We start from the raw sequence: 27,702 nt of genomic DNA, 5'->3' as shown, positions 1-27,702 counted from the left end.
ATTAAAATGTGATTAAAGTCAAACTACATTTTAGTCTGAAAACTAAATGCGAGACTAAACGTGTGTCATCACTGACTTTTTTTTTTGTGATTTTAATCTTAAATATTTTCACTGATACTATACCGATCATGGTCATATTCAAGATATATTTGATTTAAAATGTACAAACATTCACTTTTAATTTCTTAAAGTATTATTCCACACATTAGCACACTGTTAAAGTCCTACCTTTCAGTCAGGTAGAGATTCTCTTCAATTAAATCAAAGTATGGTGGCATCTTTCCAAGTTTAGCCTTTTCCTTCCATGCCAGTGGGTCCTGGAAATGGTGCAAGCTCAAAAGGGGAAGCTGCTCTGTGTCAGAAGAGTATGGAGATGCAACTTTAGGTACCTGTGCTTGGTCCAAAATCTCTTTCTTACTTGAACCCAAGTCTGCTTCATTTTCTGAATCAGAATCAATTTCTGGACGCCTTTTTTTAGGGGGCCCTTTACCTTTTGATGGTTTGCAACCCAGTTCCTTTCGTGATTCAGGGGCTAAAACTATTTCTGGAGTGCTACTGATAGTTCCTTTAGAATTACTGGTGATTTCGTTGGTCTGAACAAAAGACGAAGGGATGGGTGTCTGCTGGTGTTGAAGAGGCTCTACACTTTTACTTTCACTTACTTCCTGACTGCTGTAATTAGTGCCCCAGTTGGCATCATCTTCATAATCCCCAGTCATTGAGTCAGGGTGCACCTGACCCACTGGATCCAAATATTGTGCTGGGCCACCTATATATCCCATCCCAAATGTCTTTGTGTCCACTTTAGGGCCTGGGTAGCTATTGCCTTGCCAGCAAGGTTGCCCCGCTTTATAATTTGTTTCTTGTTGATAATGCAGATTTTGCTGTACTGGAGGTGGAGGTTGCTGGTGCTGGTAAGTGTACCCAGAGTACATCCCATAGCTGCTGTCTGGTTGTTGGTATGTTGTGCTAGGCACCTCTGACTGCATAAAATCTTGGTTAAGGTGGCCCAAATTATTTCTTGAAAACTGCTCTGCTTGAGTAAATTCCTCACAATGGTAATTTTGCAGTTGCTGCTGTTGGTTCCAGCTTTTGCCCTGCCAGCTGTCTGGCTTCTCATAGTAGTTTTCATCTTCATACTTAACAGTTTCCCATGAAGTGTTTGAAAAGTTACTTGTTTCAGGTTGCCCATGAAGCAATGTTGGGATTTGCGATGGTTGCTCAACTGGTCTGGGCTCTAAGGATTTGATACATGGCTTAGGACTAGCAGCATGAACTAGCTTTTCTTCTGTATGGCTGGTGCTATCAACAGTGTTACTCTGGGACTGGTAAACACTACTCTGAATATCCTTAGGCTCCTGAGAAAGGATATTCTCTGAAGAATATACAGAAATCTGCTGAACAGTTTCAGTTGGCTCATGGCTAGACACTAGTACATTCTCTGGGCTCACGTGAGCTGCATTAAGATTTTCATCAAGAGTGTTTCCTTCATCACATGAATGACTGCTTTCTCCTTCTGGATGAGACTCGACCAAATCCACAGACTGTCTTACAGGGCTATTGCTGCAACTCGTTGAAGGAGTTAGCATAATTCTTTTTTCCTGGGTGAAGCTGGAATTTTCTGGAATAACAACTACAGAATGTAGCCTGTTCCTGGGAACAGTACTGTCATCAGTATCTGAACCAGATTCATCTGTTTCACTTTCTTCACTGTTTTCTTCTTCACCTTGTTCCAGTGTAGTAGCTTGCTTGTCAATCACAGTTTTTTCAAAGGAAACACTACTACTGTCCGGCTTGCTTTCACTTGTACTGATATCCCTACAATCACTGAAAGTATAGTTAGGATTTGTTACTGAACTGGAATCCACATTTTCTTCGTCCTCATAGTCTGCGCTATGCTTTACAGTATCAGTAGTTTCTGAAGAGTTACATTGCAATGACACATTTTCATTGTAAGTCGATTCTTCCTCTGAACAGCACTCCATTTGGTGACTTTCTTGTTCTTGCTGTTTGACATCCAACACAGGTATATGATTAGCATCAAAGAATTCTTCAGGTTCAAGCTTTTCTTCAGCCAAGTTAAATACTGGCTCATCTGAAAATGGTGACATGGGGTCCTCAGCTTTGAAAGTCCGTTCTCTGGAAAGGACACTGTTGTCCTCCTCATATTCTTCTACTATACCTTTGTTGTTTGGACTATAATTATTTTCTTTATATAATGAAGATTCTACCTTAACATCCTGTTTTAGAAATAGTGGTTCTGTGTCATTCTCTAAATGTATGTTACTTGAAGAAAACTTAATGCTTATTTTAGTTTGTTGCAAAAACTTTTCTGCATTTGGTACTTGTTTCAAGGACAGGATGGCACCAACAGGCTCTACGTCTTGAAAACCAATGTTAAATGATTCATTTTCCACATTACCTGAAGGAGCTTCTTTTTCTTCTTCTTCTTCTTTCACCTCTACTGAATCAACAAGTGGACTTACCAAAGTATTTTTTATTAAAACTAGAGTACTTGGTTCTTCAGCTAAAACCTCCACTTTCATTGCATGTTCCAAAGTGCTGGATGTATTTTCTACTTCAGAAAAGATCTGAAAATGATCAGATTGCACATTTGCATTTTTGTTTTCAGACTGTTCTGGGAATTTAAGGGAATGATAGTCGCTTTCAATGACACCCAGATCGGATGAAGCAAGATGTTCATTTCTGAATAAAGGGATCTCTCCATGAGTTTCTTCAACCGACTGCTTTGACATACTAAAGAATCTGGCCTCACAATCTCCATGCTCCTTCTGTTCTGATACACCTGAGCAAGAATCTGGGAACATATCATACTTTGAAATATCAGACTCATTTCTGAAAGGTAATTTAGGTTCAGGGTCTGAACCACTCATTATAAGCTCTGGTTCTTTAGCTTCAAAATCATTTTTTTCACACTCCATAGGAGTATCTGTGGATGTAACATGTACCTTAAAATGCACTTCAGATGCTGAACTGGATTTGAAAGGCCTAAGAATGTCCACTTCTTTTGGCTGACCTGAACTGGTGTATATACTGACTAAGTGGCTTTTTTCTTTCTCCTCAGTTTCAGGATGACCAGGAATGGGAAACATGTTGCAGCTTTGCTCCTGTTGCCCAGCTAATAAGATCTCTGTTGATTCATCTTCATCTGCTTCATCAATATCCATATCAGAGTCACAATATGCTGAAAGTGCTTTGATTTGTGCTGCCACTACTCTGGGCTGGTTCTTTGTTACAGAAATTGTCAAAGATGGAAGCTGACTACAAGATGATTCTGTTATTGAACCGGGATCTTGTAACTTTGATGAAGAACGAAGTCTGTAAGTTGAGACCTTTACAGGAGCATTTAATTTACTCTGCATAGGCAGCTTTACATCATGATATTCTTCCAAAGAATTCTCTGATTGCAACGGAGAATGGGTTTGTGTGTCATTATTTTTAACAGAGTCTTGACTGTTCAGTTTTTTTCCAATTTCCAGAAATTCACTAGCAGTAGGAACTAAAAGTCTATTAACAAGACAAATTGCTCGTCTCCCTGCACATAAACTATCTGATAAATTATCTGATACAGGATCAATTGGGCCTATTTTTGATGAAACATTTTCAGAACATGTAGAGCTTTGCATGATTGATTGTCTTTCAGTTTCCTCAGATGTACATTCATATGAATGGTCTAATTTTTGGGAAGATTTAACCTCCTTGGACTTTGGAAGTGAATGTTTTTGATTTTCATCTGTCGGTTTGGGTGCAGCTGCCCTTAACTCATACTTAGGCACCGACGAGGACTTCAGTATTTCCTTTACCTCCTCTTCTGAGTCAGAACTAGATGATGTCTTTTTACAGTTTTTGTCCAAGTTCTGAGACGATAATCTTGTTTTGGAACTAAAAGAATTTGAACTGTTGTCAGCTTTTGACTTCCGGCGGTCAAGTTCTAAATCAGGAGAATTTCTTTTGATTACTTCAGTATCAGATGTCTTTCGAGATTCACGTTCAGATTTTGTATGTGACCTTGTTCTTTTTTCTGATAATAAAGAACGTGAGATTTCTGCTTTAGAGTCTTTTTCAGATTTTGAGTAGGAGGAAGTTGTTTTTGAATCTCTGTATGAAGAAGAATGGGTTGAGGACCTCCTTAAATCACTTGCTCTAGAATGAGTCTTTCTGTAATCATCTTCAGAGTCTGAACTCTCTTTTGACCTTCTGTCTACCTGAGAACGGGAAGACCTAGTCCTTTCCCTATAGGGTGAGCTCCTATGATATCTTCTATCAGAATCATGATAGTAAACTCTTTCACTCCTTGATGACCTTTCAGACCTTGAAGACCTATCAGATCTAGAATAGGATGATACTGTTCTAGAACCTCGAGACCGGGAACGAGACCGGGATCTGCTTCTTCGTCTGTCTCTATCAGATCTTGAAGAACGTGTAACCATATAACGAGAGTCACGATCTGACTTTGAATAGCCAGAATGTCTGTCATCCTTCTCAGACCTGCCTCTGGAGGTGGAAGACGAAGTCCTCCCAGTATCATCTTGTTTAGAAGATGAAGAAGTTTTTTTTATTTCTTTACACTTTTCTGTTGGTACTTGAATTTTGGGTTCTACTGACTTTTGACTAGAAGTAGTTTTTACTGAATCACCATCTGATTCTGAGCTAATAAGATGACATTCAGAAGTACCAGAGTTTTTCTTTAACTCTATATTTTCAGAAGGTTCTAAAGGTTGATTTTTTTTGCTGCTCATATTTTCTTCACATTTCCCAATATGGGAAGTATCCGGAAAGGCCTCCTGGGAGGGGGTTGCACACTCAGTGGCATCTTCTGGCAAACACTCATTAGGAAAATTATTTAGCACAGTATCCCGAATTTCAGTGTCTAACTTGAACTCAGGCTCACATGATGCCTCTTGTTCTAATACAGAGTTTGTAAAAACAGGAGCAGTGTCTAGCTCTAGTGATAGCTCTGTTTTTGTCTTAACATTCTGGAGCTGTTTTTTGAAGTGCATTTTTCCCATGTCCATCTTAGGTTTCTGTTGAGAGTGTGCATGTTGGTCAATTGTAAATCGTTCTGCCAGATCTTGCCCAGCTTTTTCTGGAAAAGAAGTTATTGCAGTCAAGGTAGGAGTTAGGGGCTCAAGCGGTTGCTTATCTGGACTCATGGACCTCAAGAACCGGTTCTGAAGAGGTTTCTTGACTACACTGAAGCTGAATGAGACCTTCTGCCTGCCTTGATCCTCCAGATTTACTTTAGTCTTTGTTCCCTTGGGGAGAAACCGACTAGACGACATCCCTTTAGGTACCACGGTTTTAAGCAGTAGTGGTTTAGAAAGCTTTTCTCCTTTGGCCTGTGGGTTTAAAAAGTAAAGAAAAAATTAGTTAGTAAACACATCAATAAACTTAAATTTTTATTTAATAAAAACAAACATTCAAATAAATGAAACAATAAGATTGCATTGACAAATGTTAAATATGTAAAGTTAAATAAAAATAAAACATAATCTGTGCAGATGTCTATTAATAAGTTACATGAATAAACATTATGGAAGCTGATTTTTAAAAAATCAAAGCACTAGACACTACAACACAGTGACTTGGAAATTGTTAGAAGATACCAGTGAAATTATTTTACAAAGAAGGTGTAAAGTTCAGCTGCCTGATAGGAATGAGTATGTGTTCTCGGTCATACATTTGTGATTAACAGCTTTAATTAATGTAAGATTTAGCTTCTGCATAAAACACATTATCTGTTATGTGGCTAGCTGTACTGCAACAGTGGAAAAAGTTTGCAACACACCTCATCTGGCAAAGCAAGCAGGGAATTTTTGAAATTTTCAGAACAGCTTGTGATACAACAGTGAGCATGTGCACAAAGCAGCCAACTTGAAGTAGCTCCATATTAGCAGTGTTATCAGTCACGATGGCAGGTTCTTTTTCTTTTACATTCCATTCATTCAACGGTGCTGTCAGCAAGCATCAGCTCTAGATCCTCATTTTGAAATGCTTCCTTTTTGTCTAAAGACTATGAGGACACATTTTCGAAACTGATTAATGTGACTGGTACAAGTGAGCAACTGAAGATACAGTATGTGTAACTTGTACAAATATAGAAAGACAAGTCTTCTCGTTGTATTAAAAATGATTAAAGCATCAGAATTAAAAGCTTTTAAAAACAACCAAACATTTCAATTAAGGTCAAAATTGAAATCTGTTTTTTTGTACACCACTCTATACTTTCATTTGTATTGAATAAGTATGAATTGTGAAATTGCAACGGCAAATTTAGAACACATGGACGCTCTCTCTGCTCTCGCTGCTATAAATGTAACGTTCTTTCTTAGCCAAATAGGCGTGAGATATGAAACATCATCAATAGTCAATGTGCATGCTGCCAACTGAATAGTGAATAAGCTACTCTTTTGGGTTCATATATTTGTAACTCTGAAGGAGTCAGTGCCTCACCAGCCATGTACCTCACCACACATCACTGCTTCAACATACAATCTGCTGGTGCCAGTGGCAGAGGACCTCGTCTATGTACCTGCATTACAGGTGCTCGTCAAGAGAATATTTTCACTGTGTGGCTATCTGTGCAGTGGACGTCGTTGCAACATGAAAAAATCTCTCAAAATACGTGCTTGCTTAAAGCTTAATGGCAACATGCTTATACAGTTTCTTGGGTTGAAACATTTGATCCTGCTGACTGTACTCATTAGGCCACTTAATCTGTTTGATCATTGATAGTCAAGCTGTGTTTAACAGCATTATGACCTGTGAGTGTATTTTGTTGACTGAAACATAACTTGCATTGAAATATGTGAAGGCCAGCATTTGTGGTTTTGCAACAGAAAAAAAAAAAAAAAATTGAACTAACATAATGTAAAAAAAAAGCCAGAATTAAACAAAATAAAAACTAACATTTTAAACACAAAACTAAATAAAAATAAAAATTGTTGACTCCACTGAAAACTAGAACGAAATAAAAATAAAAATTAATTTTATAAAATAAAATAAAAACTAAAACTACAATTAATATCAGAACTGAAATATCACTGCTGTATACTGCTTTATTGATATTGCTGTAACAGTATAAAAAGAATCATACATATGACATTATACTCCGCAAACAACATGATGTTCAGTTTGGAGTGGGAATTACCATAGACCTCATGATATGACACAAGAACGATATATCATCATAATCACCATCATCACCACAAACCACCTTGGTTATGTGGTTGTCTTAAAAACTGTTTCTTTCATTCCCAGAGGTCCTTGGCATCCATAGGGGTTGGACCCATACTAATCATCCAACCATGTCTTTTTTGGCCTCTTTAAAAACCATATTACAACTACCTACACTCCTTCACCCAATCATCCTAAACCACTTTTATCTGTTTCTCTTCAGCACAACTCCTGTCACCTCCATACTAAGTCTTTCTCTTAATTTAGAATTCCAATTTCTGTTACTTCATTACACTCCACACATCCACCTAATACTTTTCATCTCTGTTCTTTCAATCCTTGCTTCATGTTCTGACTCTTATCAGCCATGAATAACTTCCATAGAGTATAATACTTCTCGGACACTTTTCATAGCTTTGTCAGAGAAGCCACGATAGAAGTCAGAATGGGGTGCAGCTCCTGGAATTTCTTTGATGCATTATCCACCATCACCATTATTGTTGTACCTGATCCACTATATGCATCAAACATATCAACCTTAGAAGCAGGACTTTCCAGCTTTCTTTACAACAATTCTATTTATGACATATAAATTTGCACATGCAGCGGCATTCTGTGCCCTTTTCACACACATTTTACAAAGTAATGTTGCACTGGCAACCTACAAATTACTCTTCTCACTAGTACATCTTTAATGCACCCACTCCTGACAACCTGTGTATTGGATTGAGCTGACATGGCCATGCACCAGTCATGTCCATGTCTCTAGCCCCTTTGTTTCCAATCATTATCTTGGCCTTTCCTGCATTTACAGTCATATGAAAAAGTTTGGGAACCCTTCTAAATTCTTTGGATTTTTATTTATCATTGGCTGAGCTTTCAAAGTAGTAACTTCCTTAAAATTTTGTTTGTTATGGAAACAGTAGTATTTCAGCAGTGACATTAAATTTATTGGATTAACAGAAAATATGCAATATGCATCATAACAAAATTAGACAGGTGCATAAATTTGGGCATCCCAACAGAGAGATATTACATCAAAAATTAGTTGAGTCTCCTTTTACAAATATAACAGCCTCTAGACGCCTCCTATAGCCTTTGATGAGTGTCTGGATTATGAATGGAGGTATTTTTGACCATTCTTCCATACAAAATCTCTCCAGTTAAATTTGATGGCTGCCGAGCATGGACAGCCTGCTTCAAATCATCCCATAGATTTTCGATGATATTCAAGTCAGGGGACAGTGACAGCCATTCCAGAACATTGTACTTCTCCCTCTGCATGAATGCCTTTGTAGATTTTGAACTGTGTTTTGGGTCATTGTCTTGTTAGAATATCCAACCCCTGTGTAACTTCAACTTTGTGACTGGTGCTTGAACATTATCCTGAAGAATTTGTTGATATTGGGTTGAATTAATCTGACCCTCGACTTTAACAAGGGCCCCAGTCCCTGAAGTAGCCACACAGCATGATAGAACCTCCACCAGTAGGTAGCAGGTGTTTTTTTTGGAATGCGGTGTTCTTCTTCTGCCATGCAAAGCGCTTTTTGTTATGACCAAATAACTCAATTTGTGTCTCATCAGTCCAAAGCACTTTGTTCCAAAATGAATCTGGCTTGTCTAAATGAGCATTTGCAACAAGCAACTCTGTTTGTGGCGTGAGTGCAGAAAGGGCTTCTTTCTCATCATTGTGCTGAATTGTAGAACAATGTACAGATACACCATCTGCAGTAACATGTTCTTGCAGGTCTCTGGAGGTGATCTGTGGGTTTTCTGTAACCATTCTCACAATCCTGCGCATTTGCTGCTCCTGTATTTTTCTTGGCCTGCCAGACCTGGATTTAATAGCAACTGTGCCTGTGGCCTTCCATTTCCTGATTACATTCCATACAGTTGAAACTGACAGTTTAAACCTAAGAGATAGCTTTTTGTAGCCTTCCCCTAAACCATGATACTGAACAATCTTTGTTTTCAGATCTTTTCAGAGTTGCTTTGAGGATCCCATGCTGTCACTCTTCAGAGGAGAGTCAAAGGGAAGCACAACTTGCAACTGACCACCTTAAATACCTTTTCTCATGATTGGACACACCTGTCTATGAAGTTCAAAGCTTAACGAGCTAATCCAATCAATTTGGTGTTGCAAGTAATCAGTACTGAGCAGTTACATGCATTTAAATCAGCAAAATTACAAGGGTACCCAAATTTTTGCACAGCCAGTTTTTCACATTTTATTTAATTTCATACAACTAAATACTGCTTCACTAAAAATCTTTTTTCGGAAAACACCCCAGTACTCGGATGTTCCTAGGAAATGAAAGATATACCACTGTTATCTTTTTTTGTTGAAATTAGAGTAAATTATTATGCAGGTTGAGAGGGGCTCCCAAACGTTTTCATATGACTGTACCTTGAAGCCTTTTACTTCCAACCTAGCATTCCACTTAAGTATGTTCTCCTTTAATTCTGCTTCAGTTTATGCTGAAAATACAAGATCAGCATCACAGAAGAACTTCCATGGCAATCCTTCACACATTTTTCTGCTCATTACCTCCATCACTATTACGAAAAGTAATAGATTCAGAACATTATTAGGATGCAGTCAAACCTTCAAGTCAAAACATTTACTACCCTCATTTGCTGTCCTGATTCACCATTCATGCTTCCTTATATCATGGCTGTCAATAAACTTTTCACATGCACATTCACTTTCTTTACTTGAACAATACAATAGTATTTTTATGTTTTGTCATGTATTAACTATTTTTGTTCAATTCTGCAGTATTTTGCTAATCATTCCAATTTTATTCAACTTCCCTTAAAGTTAAAAGTATATCTCTATAGGCAAAAATGTCAAACTTAGTCACAACTAAGTTAGTCAAACTTAATTAGAAGAATCCTTGACTCCATGCCATTTTGCTTATACATTTTAAACATCTTATTTAAACATCTTAGAGAAATACTTGCAATACTTAGCTACAGTGCATCATATCTTGGTACATCATTTGTGCTTATCTCTGGGTAACTGTCTATTAGATGATTAATATTTTTTGTAGTAGGGCTGTCAACCATATACTAAGATACAAATATTCTTTTCATAAATATATTTATACCAATAATGGCGTACTGTAACAACTGCCTGGAGCATTCATAGTTTTCATACTCTTTCTCTGTACGTTTAGCATTCGTTTGCTCAGAGGTTGATGCGCTTGCTGCTTCCCGAGAGCTCTTCTTTTTTCCACCCTGGTGGCCCGCTTCTCTTCTTTCGTTGGCATCTTTTTGTGTTAAAACTGATTAAGTCAGTGTTTGTGATGCAATTACTTAGTACATTTTCTTTAATTATTCACTTAAGCTGATACTTAAGTCTTCAATCTACTTCAAGAATGACTTAAGATATAAAGAGGTAGAGGAAGTGATGGTGAAGGTGGTAGGGAATGAGAACGGTGCCCGTACGCATATGCTGCATGGCCACCCTGCTGGCTGCTGCCAAGAGTAGATTCTACAATAAAATAAAAATAAAAAGAGGAATAACCTTCTGCGGTGGGTTGGCACCCTGCCCAGGATTGTTTCCTGCCTTGTGCCCTGTGTTGGCTGGGATTGGCTCCAGCAGACCCCCGTGACCCTGTATTCGGATTCAGCGGGTTGGAAAATGGATGGATGGATGGAATAACCTTGAAGGTCAATCATCACCCTGAAAGCGGATAGTAGATGTCACGTAGTATATGTGTACCAAATTTCTGGTCAATAGACCGAACAGTTTGCGAGCTACAGGTGATTTAAAATTCTGGACAAACGGACAACCGAATTCGAAAATTTCCAAATGTCTTTACATAACGAAAACAAAAATTAAGATATTAGCACTACTCAGGAAAAGCGAGGGTAATAACAGAATTTTTAAAAATTCCAATACAAAAATCATCATTAAATGCTTCCAATTTTAATGCAGTCTAAAAATGCATGTCTGCTAAATTGTTCAAATAATTATACTAGTGTGAAAGACAAAACGTTTACCTTAAAAGTCATCTAAATTTTAGAATGGTCTAACTAATAATACTAAAGAATTCTATTTGGTTGGTTTTTGGCATTTGCAGCAGTGCTGAAGACTAAGATTTAACATTGTACACATTTGTTAGAGCTGCTACTTAGGCTATATGTATAGCTATTTCAGTTTACTTTTAAATAATAGTAGCAGTTACTTTGCTTGCCATTTATTAAGTCCCTCCCATTTCATTGTAATTTTGGAGAGCTGTGGTGGTAGTTTGTGTACCTTGGCAAATCAACTACGATTGTCAAAGTGCTTTCCTCCTTGGTGAGTTGAGCGTGATCCTCAACCATTATTGTCGTTTAAATTTTTTTTTCTAACCAGTTTTTATTAGTTCACTTATATTGCTCACTGTTGAACATGCTACATACATTGGTGGTGTTGGAGGTAAAGAGATTGCAGCAGAACTTCAAATTAAAGCGGTATAATGTTGAAAAGCTGATTCATTCAAAGTTAAAAACTGGTAAAAATTTTGACTCTCCATTAGCATCAAAGCCTGAAATTTGTACTGCCTTAGTATACAGTGGATATGAATATCTACCAACACAAATGCTATGTAATTTGTGGTATTTTTCTCTTTTTTTTTTTTAATTCCCTACTTTCACATTTCTACAAGGTTGCAGATAACATAAAGGGGTATTGAGGTTATATATTTTAAATACCCCTCTTACTTGATCAGTTGTGTGAAAGTGACTGCAGTCACAGCCACTGCTCCTGGCAATCACTTGCTAAACTTGTCTTCTTTGAGCTTCATCGAACTTTGGTCCTTTTACTTCACTTCGCAAATATCAACAAATAATAAAAACATGTGTTGGCTAATTTTGTTTTTTCTATAACTTCACCAAACTTCAATCAAATCCATCATGGTATTTTCAGATTTGGGAGTATTTAGTTATTCTGTTGTGGTTGTTTTTATGCCTAAATATTGATATATTGAAATGTTGTTTCCTAGAATACATCTACCCGCCTTGATAAGCCATCATGCCAAATTTCCACTTTTTAGTTAAATGGGAATTAGTTAATGCAGTAGTATTTGTTAATGAGTTAGTCAGTGAGTTTTGCATTATATATCTACCTTTATAAGAGAACATGTGTCTGTGTGTCTGTCCAGTTGCTATGTCTCTGTCATTTCAATAGATGGCAAATATTACAAACATTTGTAGTAATGCATTTTACTACTACATGCATTATAAAATAAATTCCAACAGATGCTGCATTGCAAACGTTAACGCTGTGGTCTGTGTTTCTTAGATTAGTGAAGGGCTGCGCCAGTATGACTCTGCAAAGGAAAAATGGTTAAAGGTTATTTCGACACTGAAAAGAAAAGAGGGCAAAGACACAAAGTTTCAGCTGTATAAAGGCCATTTACCACCTTTACTTTCAGAATGGAAATAACCTTTAACCTTTTTTTCTTAGTAAGCACTGACTTTCAATTGGGAATATATCACAATTGCTTTATCTCTTTATTATAAAAGAAAATCTTGAGACAAGACTATTGGCAAGAGATTTTTTCAAATCTCGCCCTCCTCTCAACTGTTTTCAACCATGTCCACGGTCCTCTCACCTCTCATTCATGTGAATGCTTTTGTCAGACACAGTTCCTGCGCTCTCAGCTCTTATAAATTTTTTACGTTTTCCTCACTTTTAAGTTCCCAATAAAAGAAGACTTATTATGTCCAAATCTTATTGAAGAATTTCATCCCGAAGGGTTATCAAAAGAAGAAATGAGTACACGGGCAATCCTAGCACCGAGAAATGATGAAGTCAAACAAATTAATGCGAAAATTGTCGATCGGGTACACGGCAAATTGGTTAAATGTGTATCAATAGACTATGCTGAAACAGTTGGTGGTGATGTTGCCAAAGATGAAAACATTCAACTTACAATATACCATAGAATATCTACAGCTGTTAACATTGTCCGGTCTTCCACCAGCCAAATTACTGTTGAAAGAAGGATGTATCGTAATGTTATTGTATAATTTACGTCTGAGTGATGGGCTATGCAATAGGACAAGATTAACAACAGCAATTCTGACATGTAAAATTTTAACAGGCGACAAGAAAGGTAATGTAGTACATCTTCCACGGATAACATTAGACACCAAAGGAGATCTTGATATGCCATTCGTATTAAAATGTTTAGTGTTTCCAGTTAAAATAGCTTTTGCTATGACAATTAACAAATCACAGGGACAAACATTCGAAAAAGTCACTTTTTTTTTATTAGAGAGAAAGAAACGATATTCACTCACTGGCAGTTATATGTTGCATTGTCACGATGTAAGTCCAAACACGGAATCAAAATTCAATGCATTATGACTAAATGTTAATTAAAAAAATTTTTTTTACTGAAGTTTTACAGTAAAAGTGTAAGTTTAAAAAATATTTGCGTGTTAATTTCAAAGTCAAACAGAACAAAAACTTATAACGCAACAAATACCACTAAGGCAACATGAAACATAATTTTCTTTCAATTTATTACGTTTTACTATTTTTTACTATGGTAAATTACTCACTGTAATGTAAAATAGTTAGTTCTATTATGTATAAGTAACAATTCCCATGAAAATAACAATCTGTTTAAATTGTACATCCGCTTCCCCATACGCAAGCAGCAGATCTGCATAGTGCCCGTCTGGGGGTTGGCGAGCAAATGTATGTTTAATTCAACATAAAGTTTAATATGTATCATGCTGTAGTCATACATTGTTTATACAACACATTATTAAACTTTAAAAAATAAGAAAAACATACTGAAAAGTATTCATATTCATGAAGTTTCTTCGTTAACTAAACACCTCCCCACCAACATTATGTACTTTAACTCTTTTTATTCTTATTGAAGCTAAGGCCAGATTTACACATCACAAAAAAACATTTGGGTCTGATTCATGTGAACACTATAACTGAATATGAGGACAATTTAGGATCTTTTTTTTTTTCTGCTTCTCAACAAAATTCTACTATTTTTTATTTATCTTTTATTGAATTTATTTAAAGCATGTAATGTTCCATACAATAAAATCAAACTTAACAAAACTAAATCTAATTCAACCCCCATCAATGAGAAAGAGAGGAAGGCCAACAGCCAAAGTAAAACTCTGACAGTAGTAAAGAAGGGAAAAAAGTCCTTCATCCTAATATAAATGCTTATTCTAAAATGTTATTGATTAGATCCTGCCAGGTTTTTAAAAACTTTTGAACAGATCCTCTATGTGACAATTTGTTTGTTTTTTTTCCAATTTCAAATAGTATATAAAATCATTTACCCACTGATTTAAAAGAGGTGGGTTAGGATTCTTCCAGTTGAGCAAAAGAAGTCTATGTGCTAATAGTGAAGTAAAGGCAATTACAGTTAGTTTGTCCTTCTCCACTTAAAATTCTAGTAATAGTGTGTGCAACAAATAATGTGAGATGATGGGGAGAGACAGCCCTTAGTTTTTAGTGTGAAAGAATCACTATCTATCACATGATAACACTTGTGCTTTTTTTCCCCTATCAGTCTCTTTCTTAACTGTAACAATGCTAAAATCAAAATTAACCCGCTTAACTTAAACACTGAAATTCAACTGCAGCATTGTACCACCAATTAGTACACAGGAGCAATGTAGTTTGGGAGCAAGTATCAATAAAATACACTGTTTCTACATTCCCACAGGCAGTGGAAAAATGCAAAAAAGATAGTTTTCCTCAGTGTATCAAATATATATATATTATACATATACATATATATACATACATATACATATACATATATATATATATATATATATATATATATACATATACATATACATATATATACATATATATATACATACATATATATACATATACATACATATATATACACATATACACATATACATATACACATAAACATATATATATACATACATATATATATACATACATATACATACATATATACATACATATATACATACATACATACATACATACATACATACATACATATATACATACATACATACATATATTATATATATATATATATATATATATATATATATATATATATATACATGCAGTGGTGTGAAAAAACTATTTGCCCCCTTCCTGATTTCTTATTCTTTTGCATGTTTGTCACACAAAATGTTTCTGATCATCAAACACATTTAACCATTAGTCAAATATAACACAAGTAAACACAAAATGCAGTTTTTTAAATGATGGTTTTTATTATTTAGGGAGAAAAAAAATCCAAACCTACATGGCCCTGTGTGAAAAAGTAATTGCCCCCTTGTTAAAAAATAACCTAACTGTGGTGTATCACACCTGAGTTCAATTTCCGTAGCCACCCCCAGGCCTGATTACTGCCACACCTGTTTCAATCAAGAAATCACTTAAATAGGAGCTGCCTGACACAGAGAAGTAGACCAAAAGCACCTCAAAAGCTAGACATCATGCCAAGATCCAAAGAAATTCAGGAACAAATGAGAACAGAAGTAATTGAGATCTATCAGTCTGGTAAAGGTTATAAAGCCATTTCTAAAGCTTTGGGACTCCAGCGAACCACAGTGAGAGCCATTATCCACAAATGGCAAAAACATGGAACAGTGGTGAACCTTCCCAGGAGTGGCCGGCCGACCAAAATTACCCCAAGAGCGCAGAGACGACTCATCCGAGAGGTCACAAAAGACCCCAGGACAACGTCTAAAGAACTGCAGGCCTCACTTGCCTCAATTAAGGTCAGTGTTCACGACTCCACCATAAGAAAGAGACTGGACAAAAATGGCCTGCATGGCAGATTTCCAAGACGCAAACCACTGTTAAGCAAAAAGAACATTAGGGCTCGTCTCAGTTTTGCTAAGAAACATCTCAATGATTGCCAAGACTTTTGGGAAAATACCTTGTGGACTGATGAGACAAAAGTTGAACTTTTTGGAAGGCAAATGTCCCGTTACATCTGGCGTAAAAGGAACACAGCATTTCAGAAAAAGAACATCATACCAACAGTAAAATATGGTGGTGGTAGTGTGATGGTCTGGGGTTGTTTTGCTGCTTCAGGACCTGGAAGGCTTGCTGTGATAGATGGAACCATGAATTCTACTGTCTACCAAAAAATCCTGAAGGAGAATGTCCGGCCATCTGTTCGTCAACTCAAGCTGAAGCGATCTTGGGTGCTGCAACAGGACAATGACCCAAAACACACCAGCAAATCCACCTCTGAATGGCTGAAGAAAAACAAACTGAAGACTTTGGAGTGGCCTAGTCAAAGTCCTGACCTGAATCCAATTGAGATGCTATGGCATGACCTTAAAAAGGCAGTTCATGCTAGAAAACCCTCAAATAGAGCTGAATTACAACAATTTTGCAAAGATGAGTGGGCCAAAATTCCTCTAGAGCGCTGTAAAAGACTCATTGCAAGTTATCGCAAACGCTTGATTGCAGTTATTGCTGCTAAGGGTGGCCCAACCAGTTATTAGGTTCAGGGGGCAATTACTTTTTCACACAGGGCCATGTAGGTTTGGATTTTTTTTTCTCCCTAAATAATAAAAACCACCATTTACAAACTGCATTTTGTGTTTATTTGTGTTATATTTGACTAATCGTTAAATGTGTTTGATGATCAGAAACATTTTGTGTGACAAACATGCAAAAGAATAAGAAATCAGGAAGGGGGCAAATAGTTTTTCACACCACTGTGTGTGTGTATATATATATATATATATATATATATATATATATATATACACACAGTGGAACCTCTAGATACGAGTTTAATTCGTTCCAGCACTGAGCTTGTATAGCGAATTTCTCATATCTAGAACAAACTTCCCCATTGAAAATAATTGAAATCCAGTTAATCTGTTCCGCACCCCAAATATATTAACATAAAAATCAATTTTCCTAATAAATAACACTGATAAATTATAAATACTGTAGTCTACCTTTAATAAATAACACTGGTAAATAATATAACTGATTATTAAAAGAATCAAAACAGGTGTCCAAAGTGCAGTACAGCATTCAATAAATCTTTAAATAAATAATCCTTAAAACAGTTGTGAAGTGGAGGTTTAAAATACACAAGAATAACAATTCTTTAACACGAGGTTAAAACGTCAAAAGGATGCAGTCTTTATAAAACAGATGACAATCCCCGGTGCTTCTTCTCTGTTAGCGTCTCACCTGCGGGCTCTGCAACAGGCGAGACACTCTTAATGCAGCTGACCTTCTCTACACTGTCCTGCTTCAGCTGTTTGGCTCGCCTGTTCAGCTCACTGTTCAGCTACACGCTAGCCTGCACTCGCTCGCTCGCTCTCCCGCACCGACTTCCTGCCTGCCTGCCTGCGCGCGCTCGCGAGCGCGCTCTCTCTCTCTCCTCTCTTTTCTTTTCTTTTACTTCTTCTCCCCCTTAACCGGCTCGCGCTTCTCTATATATGCGGGGAGGACATGGCAGCTGCAGCCCATCAGCCACAGGAACAATCATGGATGTGGGCAGTTTCCCACCTGTGCACTTAAGTGAGAAACGCAGACACCGCAGATCGCGGCTCGCAACTGCTACCACGCCCCCCTCGCTAAGCCGCGCGCTATACCCACAGCCTGGCTCGTGGCTCGTTACGCGAGCCAATGCTCGCATTTAGATCTGAATTTTTCGCTCATACTTTACTTGTATTTTGAATTTCTCGTATACAGAGGTGATCGTATCTCGAGGTTCCACTGTATATATATATATATATATATATATATATATATATATTGCCACAAAAATATTGTAATCCTAGTGCGTAGATTTTACATCCCACCTCTAGGCAATGATGGGCCTGTTTTTTGTTTTTTTTTACCTTCAAGGGAGCTGTGTCATATTTGCCAGCACTATATAGTACACAGAACAGTTAAGAAAATAAAGACAGAAGGTAGGCAAAAACAAGAAATAAATAAAAATATAATTGACAATAATTAACCTTTATTATTATTGTTAAATATGTATGTATACACAAGTTTTGTATCCCTTGCTGGTCTTTCAAATAATATTTTGCAGTTTGGATGCATGTCATATTGTGCTATACTTTAACAATAATGTGTTTGTAATAACTGTATAGAGCATTAGGCCTTTAAATGCAAGCATGCTTTATAAGCACAAAACTGAACAGACTATAGTAACCAATATATTGACAAAGGATTTTTTTTTTAATAACCCAATACACTTTTTTGTCTGCTGAATGTTCTTCATTGAAGAACTTTCTTCCTCTGTAAAAATGCATTTTTGAAAACAGACTATTCAATCCCACATTTGGAAAGTTAAAAAAGTGATAAAACCAGATTATAGTGTAATTCCTGTAATGCCCAGAGAATCCCAGATTTCTTTCTGGATGTGAAATGTTCTCCCACTACATACAAAAGCAACCTGCAGAAGACTTTGCCTAGGATTATACAACACTTTCTCTATGGTGAATCCCAAGGTATTTTGGTTGTCACTGGATCTATATGGTTTAACAAGAGGCACATCATGCACCATATTCACCAGTTAAAATGTAAGCCTGTTAAAAAATTGGGAAATGCTAAAAAGAGAAAACAAATAATCCATCCATCCTCTTCCGCTTACCCGAGATCGGGTTATGGGGGGAGCAGCTTGAGCAGAGATACACAGACTTTCCTCTCCCAAAAAACAAATAAGTACAAATACAATAAAAGTTACATCAAAAAAGCATTAGTAAAAAAAAAAAAAAAAAAAAACACAACACCATGTTATCATCTGTTTTTATCATCAAGAACAAGAAATTACAAATAAACTCACCACTGCATCACTGCCTTCTTCTCTGTGGTTATTCGGTGAAAGCATATGAAAGAAAAACAAACATACATTACAACATTTCATTAACTATATACACAAGTTCAAAAAGTAAATTGCTTATTTTTCAAAAATGTCAGCTTCACATAAAAAAAAAAAGCTCACTACCAAATAAGATCGATGAACTGGCTGCGCTGGTGAAAATGTCAGGAACTACAGAGAATGCAGTTTGTTGTGTTTTTGTGAAACTTGGCTAACAACTACCATCCCAGATGCTAACATGGAGCTACCCGGGTTTAACACAGTTAAAGTGGACAGAGATGCAAATACCTGCAAAAAGCAGAAAGGAGGAGGACTCGCTCTCTATGTGAACACAATGTGGTGCAACCCTGGACATGTAAACGTCAAAATCTCCACTTGCTGCAGGGACATCGAACTGTTGGCCGTGAGTCTGTGTCCCTATTACTTGCCCAGAGAGTTTGGACACGTCATTGTTGTTATGGTTTACATCCCTCCTCGCGTGGACGTGGAGATAGCAGGTGACATCATCCACTCCGCTGTTGCTAAACTAAAAACACCCCGAGGTGCTTGTGCTAATCTCTGGAGATTTTAACCATGTGACGCTGGACAAAACATTAAAAGATCATAACCTGGTTCTGCTTCAGCCTCACTACAGACCAAGAGTGAGGGAGCTACCTACAACCACACGCTCATTCAGGAAGTGGTCCCCTGAGGCACAGCAGGCTCTGAGAGACTGCTTTGGAACTACGGACTGGGATATCCTGCAGGGATAGTGAGAACATTGAGGAGGTTGTTGACTGCACTGCTGACTACATCAACTTCTGTATGGACATTGTAGTTCCAGTAAGAACAGTACACTGCTATGCTAACAACAAGCTATGAATTACAAGTGACATCAAGGGCCTTTTGAACCAGAAGAAAAGGGCTTTTAAAGGCAGTGATCAGCATGAGCTCAATCGCGTGCAGAAGGAACTTCGAGTCCAGCTCAGGGCGGCGAAGGAGCAGTACAGGAGAAAACTGGAGCAAAAGTTGCTGAATAACAGCATGAAGGAAGTGTGGGATGGGATGAAGATCATCACTGGCTGCAGCTCGAAGCGGGGTGCCTCCATCAAGAGATATAGGGAGAAAGCAAACCTGATGAACAACTTTTTTTAGCAGATTTGACCACACTAACCCACTCTCACCTCAGAGTACTGCGTCCTCCACCCATCCTTGTGCTGATACCAGAATAGGAGAGAGTTTTCCCCCACCCACAATTACAGCAGCCTAGGTAAGCAGAGAGCTGAGGAGACTTCGTGCCAGCAAAGCAGTGGGTCCAGATGGAGTATAACCACGACTGTTGAAGGCCTGTGTGTTGGAGCTGGGCAGTCCTCTACAGCGCATCTTCATCCTGAGCCTGGAACAGGGGTAAGTCCCGAGGCTTTGGAAAACATCATGCATCACCCCAGTCCCAAAGGTATCCCGTCATAGTGAGCTGAATGACTTCAGGCTTTTCGCCCTGACGTCACATGTGATGAAGACCATGGAGCAGCTGCTGCTTCACAACCTGAGGCCACAGGTTCAACACGCCCTCGACCCTCTGCAGTTCGCATATCAGGAGAAGGTGGGAGCGGAGGATGCCATCATCTATATGCTACACCGATCCCTCTCCCACTTGGACAGAGGCAGTGGTGCTGTAAGAATTATGTTTCTAGACTTCTCTAGCGGCTTCAACACCATCCAACCTATGCTCCTTAGGGACAAGCTGAGAGGGATGGGAGTAGATTCATACCTGGTGGCATGGATCGTGAACTATCTTACAGACAGACCTTAGTATGTGCGTCCTGGGAACTGCGGGTCTGACAGTGTGGTCAGCAGCACAGGAGCACCGCAAGGGACTGTGCTTTTTCCGGTCCTGTTCAGCTTATATACATCGGACTTCCAATACAACTCATGGAGAATCCACTGCATCCACTGAACAGTATCATCTCCAGACAGAGGAGCAGCTTCAGCGATAGACTGCTGTCACTGTCCTGCTCCACTGACAGACTGAGTAGATTGTTCCTCCCCCACACTATGCGACTCTTCAATTCCACCTGGGGGGGGTAAACGGTAACATTATACAATGTTATTGACTATTATACCTGCCTCGCATTTTTTAACTTGCACTGCATTTTTATCACTCTTTAATTAATATTGTTTTTATCAGTATGCTGCTGCTGGAGTATGTGAGATTCTCCTTGGGGAGGGAGGGAGTGAGTGAGTGTCTGTCTGTCTGTCTGTCTAATATGGTACAGAAAGACTGACCTGAAAGCTTTTTTGCACTATTCAGTAGATCTCTACTTATGTTTTTTGTACTACCTTATGTGCCAGTCTGTACAGTAATTTCAGACCGAAAACCACAACCTGACAACAGTTACATTAGCATCTTTTGAGAATGGAACTTCTAGTGTGTTACCAGTTATCGTCATACATGTGTATGTATATTGTCATACATATTGTCAACACAGATTACATAATTGGTCATTAGTAGATTAATATTTATATGTATATAATTTAACCAGTTTTAAAATATGTGAAAAGTAATTAATTAAATGAATAAATAAATAAAAAATATTACAATGGCAAAAATTTACAAAACTTACCACATTTATTGAATTAGGTAATGAATAATATATACAGAGACACAGACAGAGGAAAAAAAAGGAAAAAAATCTGACCTTTGCGTGGTAGACAGTACATCAACTTGATGAGGATTCCAGGCTAATCTGCATATTAAAAAAAAAAAAAACACAATCAATTAACAGTTTTGGGACTTCCAAGTGACACTGGCCTGTACAACACAAAGTTCTTTAAAGCACTATTTATTTTTTTGGCAATCAGTATGCCATGTTGGTTTAGGCAATTCAGATTGGCATGATCATAATTTTTAGTAAATGTCTGCAGAGTATTCCTAATTTAGATTTTCAGAACAACAATAATATTTATTTATATAGCACATTTTCATACAAATGATGTAGCTCAAAGTGCTTTACAAGATGAAAAAAAGAGAAAAAAGACAAAATATATAAGAAAATAAAATTAGGCAATACTAATTAACATAAAATACAATTTATGGTTCAACGGCCAGGGAAGACAGAAAAAAAAAAAAAAAAAAAAAACTCCAGACACCTGGGGCCTCATGTATAAACGGTGCGTACGCACAGAAATGTTGCGTAAGAACGTTTCCACGCTCAAATCGCGATGTATAAACCCTAAACTTGGCGTAAAGCCATGCACTTTTCCACGGTAACTCATGCCCTGGCGTACACAATTTCTCCGCTCGGTTTTGCAGACTGGCGGCACCCAGCGTCAAAGCAGTGCTACTGTTCCTGTGTGGTCACCCTTTCTTTCTTAGACCCACATTCCTGACGCGGCTTTATAAATACACTGAAACTAACTGCATATTGTTTATTAGTGTAATGCATCTGATTGTAATTAACCTGCAGCAATATAATGTTCCAGGGAATAGCCATAGTATTCCAAATACCATAACTGCTTTAGCGTTGTTATTCTCAATGCATCATCTTCTTCTTTCAGCTGCTCCCGTTAAGGGTTGCCACAGCAGATCATCTTTTTCCATATCACTCTCATTGTACCACTCGGAGTATTTATATCACTGTATCTGAGTGGGGAATCACAGCAGCAGCTGATCAGAAAGAGAATTATCGGTATACAGCATGAAGCAGACGCTGACTCAGCCATGGCAAAACGTTTCCAAGACTTCCCTGTACGGACTTCGCAGTTTAGAAAAATTTTCATCCCAAGAACTATTAAACGCACTAAATCAGTCTATCAAGTGCTCCTTGTAGAACTGTTTTGACGTATAAGTACAATCACCTCACTGTAAACTTGGGATACAGTTATAATATTGCACAACCTGCGCCACTTTATAAAGCGCATATTTACATATGATGACGATATCATTTTTAAGATGAAATGCAGCAAAATATGTTTATTATACTATACAGATAAAACTTTAACTTCATTTAAATAATCTGTATTGTTAATAATTAAACATGTGAGGACACGGTGCCACAGCGCTAGCTAGTTCATGGATTGTTCCTGCATTGCGTTGTATTCTTGCTCGTGCTGACGCGACACTGGAAGGATAGACGGATAGAATAATTAAACATGTACTACGAGGATATTTCAATGTTCCTTAAAAGTTTTGAAGAATCGGCGTTCTAAGCTTACAAATGGCTTCACCTCTATTACAGAGCTGATTGTGTGGCGATTGGGTATTTGGAGAAAGAAAAGTAAGGACAGGAATTGGAGGTTAGTACGTTTGAAAGAGACAGTACTGCTGCAATAAATTATTTCATCGAAGGTTGCGCATGGCACAGCAAGCCTCTTGCGTGAGACATGAACAAGCACTGTGCCACCGTGTTCCCATGTTTAATAGCATGCTTTAACTCCTATCATCATGAAAAAGATATCATGTATACATCTCAGTATTTTAATTATTCAGAAAGCTGTAATATCACAAATGTAATGGATTCTGTGTCCTGTCGGAGAAAAAGAAAGCCCGTTTAAGAAGCAGGTAGTGATTCACACACAGAGCACATAGAAGATCGAATACAGAACAAAGCATTTAATGTGCTACTTTAGTTATAATGGGATTTGAGAAACTAGTAAATTAAACGATTTTAAGATGAAGTTTATGATGTTCTACTTTAATGGCAAAATAAACTACGTGATTAAAGTGGAAAGTTCGAGATTAAAGTTGACATTTCGTGCTTTTTTCACACTGTGTGCCTATTTTTTTTTGTCTGTACCCTAATAAGCTTTCATATAACACTCAGACGGTGGGCTACGACTTGCCTTTTCACGGCGACTTTGATATGTGATTTCTTTTTTATTTCGGGCACTGTGCGACTTTGTGAACTTGAGCTTTCGAGTTTCTCCGACACTCTGTCACTTGATCAACTTCATTTTGTTGATTATACCACTGTTTAAACCAACAAATCGTACGTTTTTCCTTTGCCTCCATTTGGTATTTGCTGAAATTCTTATATTTTCCCCCGTGCTTTTCCCATTGTCTTTTCACAGAAGGCTGAGCTTAAGGGATATTTTTATTGATTTGCATATTCAAAGAGGCGTAATTCTGGGAGGAGTTGGGGCGGGACAGGAGGCGCGTGCACGTGCGTTACTTTTCACGCTGATTGGAATTTATGTAGCGGAAGAACGTGGAAGTTTGCGTACGTACAGATTCCTATATCTGGATTTTTCTGTGCGTACACACATTCCTGCTTTTGTGCTTACGCTATGTTATAGTGTAAGTTCTACGCACGGCGTTATGCATGTGGCCCCTGGAGAAAAAAAAAATCTGCAGGGATTCCCAGGCCACAAGACCGCCCAGCCCCCTCTAGGCAACAACACATGTACACTTCTATAATCCAACTTCTGTTATCTTAGTTTTGTATAAGGTCTACCACCTCAGATGCTTAATATTCTAAAAAGTAATGAAAGTTACACAAAATAAAAACAAAAAAAAGTTTAAATGATGATATACAGTCTAGATGAAAAAATATTATTGACACTTATGCAGGAACATTTACTGGGATAAAATATGTTTTCCCTGTTTGCCCCATAGGAAATAAATGCATCACAGAAGAAAAACATTTACCAGCTTGCAGAAATTAGTCCTGTATCCCAGTAGAAAACATTCTTCAGTAGAAACACCTTCACTACGTAATGAAATTTTAAATATAATAGAAATACTAAATAAAACTACTGGAAATACATTATTTCAATTTTAGAATCAGAATTTACTGTCCAAGTACACTAATGGGTACTAGGCATTTATGTTGATAGTATTGCTGCAACATACAAGGACAACACAGAATACAAAAGATAAATACCAAATGATAAAATATGATGCAGCATACAAGGGCAATACAAAAAATAAAGAGATTGTAAGATTAAAACGTCCAGACAGTCTAGGGTGAAGTTATACATACATTCTGAGTAGAAGCTCAGACCTGATTAGTCAGAATCAAAGTTATTATAGTTAACGAAAACCACAATCAAAACTGAAACTATTATTAAAAAAACATTGTCGTAAACTAAAATAAAATAATTAACAAAACTGAAATGAAAAACTAAAACTAAATGAAACTATTAAAGTAGCTGGAAAGACTAACTTAAATAAAATAATAATTTACTAAACATAATTTCAGTTTTCGCTTTTGAATTAATTTTCTTGTTGTTAGTTTTTAACCCTTATAACATTTAACTCTAAAACTGAAAGCCATCCACCTCGAGCCGCCCGTGCGTATTCATCCAGTGAACGGTGGCTGGTGACGGAGGGCGGGTTTTCACACAGCATTTGCAGTGACAGTGCAAGCTGAATACGTGTGTAAAGCGTGTGGAATAGAAACCAATTTATGTGTGCCGCCTTTCTTTGCACTTGTTGTAAATCTAGATGTAATTCAAACGTCTGAAATCGGAATGTGCTGCTCAACAAAAACTTTACCGTATTGACAGAAAAATCACGAGTGAGTAACGTTTCAGTTTATTTCTCAGGTGCCTGGTTTTTGTTGACAGTAATTCATCTGCCACTTCGCACTCGAAGTATACAAAGTATAGAGAAAGTATACTAATCATTAAAAAAATTCGACCTCGACACTTTGACGTCTTAGAACTCCCCGAGTCCGAAAATACCATTTTTTGGAATTACGTCTGTGTGTGTGTGTGTGTGTGTATAAATACGATATCTAAAAAACGCAACTAGATAAATGGACGAAATTTGGCATCTGGTTGTTACACCAAAACTGTATTAACTTTTGGGCCAAATCCATTAACCTTAAGTGGTACTTTACCTGAACACATACTCAATTTTTTTTTATTCATGCAGCCGCAGAGTCCGATTTATTCAACTTTACTTTTATAATAATTGTTCAGTATATTATTAATTTAATTTGATGGTTCTTTAATGTACATAATATAATCATTGTCTTGCGGTTTAGTCCTCAAATATCCATCCCCATATCTGAGTAGATGAGAAATTCTAGGGGAGACCACTCCCGATTTTTGAAAATAAAACGGCACTGATCGAGAGACTGACAAGGTCATCATACAAGATCAGCATATTTATTAATGTATCTGATACTCTGTATATCCAATTCATTATAATAACTATTCATGGTGGCTCTAAAATCTGTACTAACCTCTACTCTCTCTTCTGTTTCCTTTTCCAGTGTCCTTACCACCATCTACTCAAAGCACCGTGATGTTCCAACAATGATGGATGGATTAAAAGCCAGAAGTCTGTATGACCATCAGCATCAAGCGACACCGTGAGAACCCTAACTACAAAGAGGACTATTTCATTTATGGTAGGTAGAATGCCCAGAGGGGACTGGGCGGTCTCGTGGCCTGGAACCCCTGAAGATTTTATTTTTTTCTCCAGCCGTCTGGAGTTTTTTTTTTGTTTTTTCTGTCCATCCTGGCCATCAGACCTTACTCCTTTTCTATGTTAACTAATGTTGTCTTATTTTAATTTCTTATTTTGTCTTTTATTTTTCTTTTCTTCATTATGTAAAGCACTTTGAGCTACTTTTTGTATGAAAATGTGCTATATAAATAAATGTTGTTGTCTTTTTTAGTTCATATTCACAGCTCAAAATACCTGATATTGAGAAAATAATCCAGTAGCAGAATTATGTTTTAAAATATCTGTCCCCATTTTTACAATGTTTCTCTTTCTCTCAAATCAGATAGTTGGAATATCATATTCTTTTTGTTCTTAACATCAGCCATATCATACATATTGCACACTAGGGATTTTTCCTGCCTTGTATCCAAACCTGCTTGGGTAGGCTCTAGGTTCCTGTGATCCTGCTCTGGATAAACAGGTTTAGATAATGCATAAATTGTTCTTAATCTCAGATGCCGTCTCTGTCATTCTGTGCCTGTCCATATTCTTATTACCTGTTCATGCTCTGCTCATTAAGGGTTTACTATTCTTATGCATGGGGTATTCAAGTCTCACTGTCCCTAACCTTCACACTACATGCTTGTTTTTCTTTGTTTCCCTCAATACGGCTAGGTGGGGTCTGCACACTGATTCAAGCCTAAGACCCCTGTTCTTCCTTAACCTCTGTGATTTTCATGGCCACACCTGTCAGAACATACTAGAATCTCTTTTCTTATGTTTTATATCTTTCCAGGCCTGCAGGTGAAAATTCTGTATATAAATTGTTTGTGCCTGAGATGGAATCAGAGATCAATATGGCTGGTAGAAAATAACAAAGCTCAGTGTTTGAGATTTTTGAATGAAATATTGAAGGCATTCATTATAAGCACATTGTCGTTGGAGCAGTATATGTGGTGTGCTGTAGACATTTAGCGTAAAAAACCCTCACACCTTAAAATTCACCTAAAGTTCATTACAAATTGGCCCATTCTGGGCAACAAAAGGAAAAGAAAATAAGTGCAAACAGTCAGAGCAAATTTGTTCAGCACAAATGAAATAGAAAATATTTTAAAAATTATAAAATTGTGTTAAATTGTTCATATTCAGTATCTGGTTTTGATTATGCTTGTTTTTATCAGACAAAAACAAAACCAAATAGTAAAGTGTGTTGTGTAGTGTAGCAAGCTTCCACTAACATTAAATTCATATTATATCCAAACCCATTAAGTGTATAGTTCTGTTTCA

General features: G+C 37.3%; 1 protein-coding gene across 4 annotated transcripts in view; it reads right to left on the bottom strand.

The window, feature by feature from the left end:
• setd2 (SET domain containing 2, histone lysine methyltransferase) overlaps positions 1-27,702 on the bottom strand; it is a 148,651-nt gene that overhangs the window by 86,568 nt on the left and 34,381 nt on the right. For all 4 annotated transcript variants that reach the window (XM_051935936.1, XM_051935937.1, XM_051935938.1 and 1 more), the window contains exons 2-4: positions 21,719-21,766; positions 19,005-19,026; positions 229-5,360 (exon numbers count right to left, since the gene is read on the bottom strand). In XM_051935936.1, the coding sequence (XP_051791896.1) occupies positions 229-5,360; positions 19,005-19,026; positions 21,719-21,766 (5,202 nt within the window). The remainder of the gene's footprint in view (positions 1-228; positions 5,361-19,004; positions 19,027-21,718; positions 21,767-27,702) is intronic.

This window comes from Erpetoichthys calabaricus, chromosome 13 (genome assembly GCF_900747795.2).
Source record: "Erpetoichthys calabaricus chromosome 13, fErpCal1.3, whole genome shotgun sequence".
Taxonomy (NCBI): domain Eukaryota; kingdom Metazoa; phylum Chordata; class Cladistia; order Polypteriformes; family Polypteridae; genus Erpetoichthys; species Erpetoichthys calabaricus.
The sequence above is the reverse complement of the archived record's forward strand: the minus strand, read 5'-3'. Positions and strand labels throughout refer to the sequence as shown.